Source organism: Nylanderia fulva, unplaced genomic scaffold (genome assembly GCF_048542155.1).
Source record: "Nylanderia fulva isolate GAGA-0341 unplaced genomic scaffold, ASM4854215v1 Scaffold1115, whole genome shotgun sequence".
Taxonomy (NCBI): Eukaryota; Metazoa; Arthropoda; class Insecta; order Hymenoptera; family Formicidae; genus Nylanderia; species Nylanderia fulva.
The window spans coordinates 17660-26494 of NW_028189319.1; the positions used below are offsets into that span (position 1 = coordinate 17660).

The 8835-nt window shown below is 47.2% G+C and overlaps 2 protein-coding genes across 2 annotated transcripts; both read left to right on the forward strand.

Moving 5' to 3' along the window:
* Positions 1-268: 268 nt before the first annotated feature.
* LOC114936880 (uncharacterized) lies at positions 269-1611 on the forward strand. The gene is made up of 3 exons (XM_029310222.2): positions 269-560; positions 617-1305; positions 1348-1611. Exons 1-3 carry the CDS (start codon positions 269-271, stop codon positions 1609-1611), a joined length of 1245 nt encoding a protein of 414 aa, XP_029166055.2.
* Positions 1612-1620: 9 nt separating this feature from the next.
* On the forward strand, positions 1621-2871 carry LOC114941934 (uncharacterized). The gene has a single exon (XM_085488454.1). The coding sequence runs from the start codon at positions 1621-1623 to the stop codon at positions 2869-2871; it is 1251 nt and encodes a 416-aa protein (XP_085344580.1).
* The last annotated feature ends 5964 nt before the right edge of the window (positions 2872-8835 follow it).

Genomic DNA, 8835 nt, shown 5'->3' on the forward strand with positions numbered 1-8835 from the left:
GTTCGACGCCGTCGGCGTGGCAATTGAACGTCACGGCGTTAATTCTTCAGGCACCGGAGAAATCCGCTTGTCGATAAGAAAACATCCGCGGAAAGGTTGCCGTCGGCGCAGCGGTAACGCTCCCCGGCATATCCCGTGTATTCTTAAGCGACATAACAGTGTCGCGATTCGACCAAAAGTCGTCGCGCATTCGTTGCCGTCGGCACCGTGCTCACGAGCCCGGTACCTTCGATCAAGTCACTATTAATAGCTCATTAACAAAGAAATAATGGCAGAATTAAGAAATTTGCTCATCTCGCAAGTTGAAACAATCGACTCGATAAAGCGAGTTCTCGTTAACTTCAAGAAATTAGCGAAAGCTAATGTTACATTAGCAAAGACGCAGAGGCGTCTTGCAACGCTGGAAACGCTTTGGACTTCCTGTCAAGGGCTACACGTCAAGCTGCTGCAAGCCACAACTTCGGAGGAGCAGAAGACTGTCTCGTATTTCCTGAATGGAAACTTCCTGAGCGCCGAGGAGATCTACCACGACACGGCCGACCTCCTTCGCGATACGATAAGTCTCGAAATACGAAAATACGATTAAGATTCTCAATTAATCAATCTCCGTTGTTAGAACACAGTACTGATTCTTCAATTCGCGAGGGCATTCATAATCACAATTTTCAGTTGCCACGGATCTCACTTCCGAAGTTTTCGGGCAAGTTCTCCGAATGGGAGAGTTTTAAAAATACTTTCGAGTCTCTTGTCGCGAGTAATGATTCTCTCTCGAACACGCAGAAATTTCATTACCTCAAAACGAGCGTCATCAGTGACGCTGCCTCGATTATTAGTAATTTAAAGATTTCCGACGCTAATTATGAGTCCGTCTGGCAGTTGTTGATTGACGAGTATGATGATCAACTTACGTTGATCTATACTCACATTCACGCCTTCATGTGCCTACCGATAATGAAGACGGAAAACGTCGCGGAAATGCGAAAGTTGAGAGATACCGTGTCCGCATCTCTAGCGGCTCTCACTAACCTAAAGCGGCCGGTACGCGAGTGGGATGACATTCTCGTCTACGTCATCTCTCAAAAATTTAGTTCGAAAACAAGAAGCGAATGGAATTTAAAAATTTCGTCAAGTCGCGAGCTTCCTTCGTACAAGGATATTCATGAATTCCTCACGCTTCGAATACGAGGTTTGTCGGACTTCTCCGACAATCCTAAAGTAATCGTCAATTCTAAGAGTGACAAAACGCAGTCCTCCGTTCATAATCTTTCCGCGATTAAGTGCATTTGCTGTTCCGGCAGTCATTCGGTAATGAAGTGCGAGGAATTTCGTCGGAAAAACGCGACATAGCGGCATGCCATCGCGCGACAGAATCGGGTCTGCTTCAATTGTTTGCGAGCGGGACATTTCACGCCGAAATGCTCGAGCAAAATTCGATGCGCTCATTGTCAACGCTCTCATAACACATTGTTACACAATGAGAGTGATCAAAGTAAGGACACAGCGGAAAATTCCCGTTTATCGAATTCGAGCGTTAATGCGTCTACTACCACGAGTAAGACTGTCGTAGTCGGCGACGCCACCGTCGCCAGCCTGCAAACTCTCAAACCTTAGAATACCACGATGCCCACCGTTCTTCTCGCGACCGCGTGGGTTGACATACACACTTCTGAAGGAAGATGTTTTAAGGTCCGCGCTTTATTAGATCAAGGGTCTAATTTTAGCTTTATTTCCGAAGCATTGAGTCAAACGCTTCGCACTAAACGACAGAGGACCGATCTTCAAATAAAAGGTTTCAGGGAGAAATATGCCGGTTCTGCACGATCTAGAGTTTCGCTAAATTTGACGCCGTGCGAAAAATTGAATCCTGTATTTCCGGTCACTGCGTATGTATTCCCGCGAATAACTTCGTACGCCACGTCGCGAATTTGGCCTATAGAATCATGGCCTCATTTACAGGGCCTTTCACTAGCATATCCGGATCCATCTAGTCGACATCAGATTCACATGCTGATCGGCGCGGACGTGTACGGTTCGCTCTTATTGCGCGACCTGAGACAGGGCCCCTATAGAGCGCCCACTGCCCAATCGACCTCGTTCGGTTGGATAATCTCTGGACCGACCGGAAGTAAAGAAACTACTTCACAAGAAGTAACTGTTTTGAGTTGCGTATCCGCGCTGGATGTGGACTCTCTCCTCCAGAAATTCTGGGAGGACAAAGAGATTCCCACGCCAACTTCCCTCACGGAGGAGGAAGAAAAATGCGAATCTTATTTCGCTCAAACGCACAGTCGTGATCCTGACGGTCGTTATGTCGTGAGATTACATTTCAAAAATGCTTTGCCGATCGATATCGGGGAATCTCTCTCCATAGCGCGTACATTGTACGGTCGTCTGGAAAATAAATTGAATTCAAAATCCGATCTCTGTTCGCTATACAGAGACTTTCTTACAGAATACGAGGCCCTTGGACATATGACTCGCGTTGGCGAGTCCGAACCCACTGAGAATATACCGATTTATATTCCCCATCATCCAGTAATAAGAGAGCATAGTTGCACCACCAAGCTTCGAGTCGTATTTAACGCGTCGTGTAAAACCCGGAATGGCACGTCACTTAACGACCATTTGCTCATCGGGCCAAAGTTGCAGCAGGATCTCCCTGCCGTCTTATTGCGTTGGCGTGCATGGCGCTTGGTTTATACGGCAGACATCGCCAAGATGTTTCGACAAATACGCGTACATCCGCGGGACGTCGATTACCAAAGAATCCTGTGGCGTCCGACGGATGACGCTCCGCTTACTCATTTTCGCCTTCTTACAGTGACGTATGGTTTAGCATCGGCACCTTATCTTTCGATGCGCGTGCTTTGACAGCTCGCGCTTGATGAAGGTGCAAAGTTTCCTGCCGCGGTACCGATCGTCAATGATTCCATTTACGTGGACGACGCATTGTTCGGAGCAAACGATATCGATTCGTTAATAAATACGCGAACTCAGCTCGCTGAACTAATGAGGCGCGGAGGTTTTTCACTTCGTAAATGGGCTTCAAACTGTAGCGAGCTTCTTGATGATTTATCCAGCGATCAATCGGACGTTACCGATCACCTTATCCTAAAGGACGAAACGTTAAAAATACTCGGATTATCATGGCTCCCTACGGAAGACTCCTTCCGCCTTACTGTGAAATTTAATTTTCCTACAGCGTTAACTAAGCGTTCAATCCTGTCGTGCATCGCGAGCTTGTATGACCCCCTCGGATGGGCTGCGCCGGTTGTAATAAACGCAAAAATCATTCTGCAAGAGCTATGGCTTTTACATTGCGACTGGGATGCTCCGCTTCCGAACGAATTGAGTCAACGGTGGAATGCTTTCGCTTCCGAGTTCCCGCAATTAGAATCCGTTAGAATTCCTCGGTGGACGGGTCAGAGCCCTGATAATCTCGCGTTAAAAATACATGGATTCGCCGACGCTTCAAATCGCGCGTACGCTGCGGTCGTATACTTGCGCGTTTTCCATTCTCTTTCGAAATACCGTGTTAGCTTGATCGTTGCGAAGTCGAAGGTGGCTCCCGTCAAGACTGTTAGCATTCCGCGGCTCGAGCTCAACGCCGTTGTTTTATTGAGTCGACTCGTTAAGTGGGTAATTAAGTCATTAAATATTATTCATTGTCCGATCCATTGTTGGACGGACTCCACGATCGCGTTGGCATGGTTACGCCAACATCCATCGAAATGGACTACGTACGTATCAAACAGAGTATCCGAGGTGCAGTGTAATCTACCCTCGGCCAAATGGAATCACGTACCGTCCAAAAACAATCCGGCCGACTGTGCATCCAGAGGGTTGTACGCATCCAAGTTAGTCTCACATCCGTTATGGTGGGCGGGCCCGCCTTGGCTTCAATGGCCTTCAACAGCGTGGCCGCCACATAACATTGCTTCTCCGATCTCCACGGAGTTAACTAAGCAAATACACTCGGAAAGTCGAAAGTCCACTGTCCTTCACGTGGAAGGTACACCGGAATGGGATCTCCCTTATAGATACTCCTCCTGGACTAAGCTCATTCGAGTGACAGCCTACGCTTACAGATTTATATCCCGCTCCGCTAAACAAAGGAATTTTGAAGCTAATGTTGCGTTGTCTCTTAACGCGGACGAACTTAAACGCGCGGAAATGTTTTGGGTCTCATATACGCAGAGGAAGTCGTTCGACTCCGAACTCAAAGCATTAAAGAGAGAAGAAAACCTTCCGCGAAAGAGCCCACAGAAGCCTCTTAATCCTTTCATAAGAAAAGATTCCTTACTACGTTTCGGCGGGCGGTTACGGAATTCCGCACTATCCTTCGAGGAACAACACCCTATCTTAATTCCTCGGGGTCGAGTAGCCGAGTTATTAATTGATCAAACGCACCGAAGCTCACTTCATGGAGGAACTCAACTTGTGCTTAGAACACTCTGCCAAAAATATTGGATATTAAGTTGTCGTAATGCCGTAAAACATTGCATTAGACAATGTGTCGTGTGTGCTCGTTACGCGAACAAACTATCAAATCAACTTATAGGAGACCTTCCCTCCCCTCGCGTAAATCCATTATCTCCGTTCACGCATACGAAAGTAGATTACGCCGGGCCGTTCCTTGTTACTTTATTAGTCGGTAGAGGACAAAACACACGTAAAAGTTACATCGCCTTGATAATCTGTCTTGTGACGAAGGCTATCCACATAGAGCTCGTTGAGGATTATTCCTCTGCGGGATTTCAAGCGGCCTTTCGAAGATTCGTTAGTCGACGAGGATTGCCACAAAAACTCTACAGCGACAACAGCACGAACTTTCACGGGGCGGACCGGGAATTAAAAACGGCTTTTGACAAATTGACCAACGACATTTCGCTACTGTTACGTCTCGTGGGGTCGCGGCTGCGAAAATTTGAATGCAGAGCTCGGCTTTTTCCACGAGACACGATCGCTATTACGGGTACGCGAATCTATGCGATTCTCCCCGGGGATACCCGCGATCTGAGGTTATTCGCGCTGGAACTGAGGTGATCGGATTATTGCGTGGGACCTACCTGTGACTCTACTGTAATAAAGATAGCTTCGTCGATTGCTCTATGCGAAACGTCGTTGGGGTTGCGTAAGTAATCTTCGTACGTAAACTGACAAAGCTCGCACAAATCACCGATTCGCGTGAGGGTAAGTCGGAAGTTGCAGACTCCGCAATTTATTCCGATAGGTGTTCCGCCTATGATTAGAGTATGCTTCCGAATCCTTGTCCAAAGTAATTTCGAGACTCTAGGTAAGGTGGAGTAGCATGAAATGCAGAGAGCTGCCTTAGTCTCAAAATGGATGTATCCGACACCAACTTAATAGAATAAGGGTTCAAACGGTACAAAGAGATTAACTTCTGGAGGAGGAGTTATACCTCTAAGGGTGAGTGGGCACATTTGTGTTTGTTGCGTAATCGAATTGATAATGCGTCATTCGCTCGTAGATCTTCGGTGAACCCGGCAGTTATCGAGAAGTTAGTAGTCGTCGGCAAAACCGTCGGTAATTGTTCAGTAAAACACTGGTAAGGCGCCAGTAAGGTGTCGATAACCCGTTGGTAAAAGAACGTTCGTCGATATATGGTTGGTAATGTCGGTATAAGAACGTATGTTGGTATATAGTCGGTAATGTCGGTAAAAGAACGTATGTCGGTATATTGTCGATAACGTCGGTAAAGAACGTATGTCGGTATATCGTCGGTAATGTTGGTAAATCGAAAGTGTTCTCAATTGATTATTGTTTAAATGACTACTTTGTTGTACGGATTTACGAAGTTATTTCTTGAGACACAAGATTTTTAAGAGATTGAACTATTTGCGTTTTTCCGTGTTAGAATTCCGAGGGTGGCACCGCATGTGGTGGTCGACCCTAGTTTTATAGCCCGACCTTTTTTTTATAGCTTCCGCAGTGACGATGGAAAAGAGGAAAAATGCGTCGGAGATTTTTCTAGAATGTTCTCTTCCACGTGGTAGAAGCGTCTCTGAATTTGCTAACACGCGCGATTCCTTAGGTTAACGTGAATTTCACTTACCTTTAGTAGCACTTTCTTGATCGTGTCGGCTCGTACTTGGAGGTAGTGCGTGCGGCGAGGGTCGTTCACTGGGATGTTTGGCGGCGGCAGGCGTCGTGGTTGGAACGTTATTGGTATGCACTTCCACTGTAGGAGTTCGTCGTTGTTATTATTTTTAATAATATAAGTATGCTGTCTTCTAAGCTGGGCAATAGAGCCAAGGAAACGAAACGAAAAATTAATTAAACGGAACTGTATCTCAATTTGAGATCCCAAAGTTCCACATATAAATTAATTTCGAAACTTACATATGGAGAAATAAGCGAGAAAAATATAGGTCCGAAAAGTCGCTGAAGCGGGAAACGAACCCGCGTCTTTCACTTTCCGGGCGACTGCTCTTACCAACTAAGCTATTCAGACCCTTTCGATCCTATATTTTTCATTTGCCGTTTTAGTAGATGTTAGTAAATACCGCCGTGATTAGCCCAAGGCGTGAATAAACTCAGAAATAAATATTTTTATCGGCTCTCAATATAAAGTGAGTTTATTCACGCCTTGGGCTAATCACGGCGGTATTTACTAACATCTACTAAAAAGGCAAATGAAAAATATAGGATCGAAAGGGTCTGAATAGCTTAGTTGGTAAGAGCAGTCGCCCGGAAAGTGAAAGACGCGGGTTCGATTCCCGCTTCAGCGACTTTTCGGACCTATATTTTTCTCGCTTATTTCTCCATATGTAAGTTTCGAAATTAATTTATATGTGGAACTTTGGGATCTCAAATTGAGATACAGTTCCGTTTAATTAATTTTTCGTTTCGTTTCCTTGCCTCTATTGCCCAGCTTAGAAGACAGCATACTTATATTATTTATATTGAGAGCCGATAAAAATATTTATTTCTGAGATTATTTTTTATGTTGAAAATGTTCTCGTATTCAGGATCGGCCTGATATTCCACTCCGAGAAATTGAGAATATTCCTCGGTCGCTGATTCGCGATAAAGTCGGTTTAGTTTTCGTAATTGATTCTTCCTTCCTGCGCGTTGCGTCTTAGGCATATTGAATTTGATGCATCCTCTGAATGATTACTCAAATAAGGAGGGTTGATATGCGGCGGACCTCACTATCAATTCCTTATTTTGGCAAATGCTGAGAATGTTAATTCTGACTGTGATGAGCGGTGGTCCGCTCCAAACACAGTTTGAATTATTCTGAATTCAAACGCCGTATGACAAATTTAAACGCTATCGTATTTTATCACGGGAGTGGAAGTTTTGAAGAACCCTGAACACTAGTTTTCACACATGAATACACTGATTTATTCGTATAGTAGTACAAAATTCGAGACTAAAACTTAGAATTAGAATTTAGATTTAGACTTAGAATTTAGAGTTAGAATATTATACTTAGAGTTAGAATTTTAGAATTAGAGTTAGGATTTAGAATTTGGACTTAGAGTTAGAATTTAGGAGTGCGACTATACTGTTCGGTGTCGCGCAGAGAACTGCCGAAATTCGGGACTGCTCTGAGGTCCTTCGTTTCGGCGGGTCGGAACTGCGGCGGCCTGGAGAGGGGGAACTCTCCGGAGTAGGGGCTCTCACAGTGGTGGGAGATCCTTAGGCGCTACGAAGCGCCACGCTTAGTTTCTAGGCGGAGTTAAGCAGTCATGGCCGGCTTTGGCGCGCTTATCAAATAGCGTTTAAGGAACTTGGAGTAAACGAAAAAATTTATACGGCCGGACGTGACACAAGAGAGAAGGCGCTTGCCGCGAATCGAGGCGTTAGGTTTATGAATCAACATCTGTTAACCGTCGTCCCGAATCGCACCCTTGATGCCATCAAGGGGATGCGTAAGAACGGCGGTTACCAGCGCCTCGTCGCGACGGCACTGGAGGATCTGGCAGCCGCATCATCGAGCGAGAGCTCGTTTCTCTCGGCCGGTGGCTTCAGTCCTCCCGTCTCCCCTCGACCCATCGCCATCTCTCCCCACGGGTCGCCTGGCTCGCCTCCGCTTTCTCCATCTTCTCCCGGCTGGGGTGATGCGTACGGCAATTTTGCCGGTGCTATACGCGCGCTCATCTCGGTTGTGGAGGCCATCCAGGGATGGAAGTCCCATATCCTGATCCAGATCGGATCAGGAATTGTGGATGGCCAGCGGAGGACCTGGGCCCGTGGGTATTGAGTGTGTTCCCTCCGACGCTTCCTCGTGTGCGACCGCCCGTACGAAACCGTGTCGTCAATCCGGATAGAAAAGCGCGCCGCCGAGCGGAGTATGCGCGCGTCCAGCGTCTCTCCCGTTCGAGCATGTCGCGCGCGGCCAAGGAGATTCTGGATGGTGCCACTGAGGCGGACGTGGTTTCCGGTGTGCGGCAGATGGCCGCGCACTGGGGCCCGTTCGTAGCGCAGGAGTCCGCTCCTGTCGCACCGGCTCCGCGTCTTCCACCGAAAGTGGAGCTTAGTGGCACCTGGTCTCCAATCTCCTGTGAGGAGGCGGCAGCCATTAACCTGCCCCTCAACTCGGCCCCCGGATTAGACGGCATCGGCGTACGGATATGGAGAGCGGTACCAGCTTCCATCAAAGCTCTCCTCTTCAACATCGTGCTGCAATACGGAGGTTGCCCAGCATCGATGCTGGTGTAGTCGGACGGTTTTCATCCCGAAGAGGGGGCAGTGCTCCCTGCCGGGGGATTTCCGTTCGATCTCCATCACCTCCGTGGTCGTGAGGCACTTACATAAGATCTTTGCCCAAAGGCTTCGCGAGTCCAAGCTAGTCGATCTAAGGCA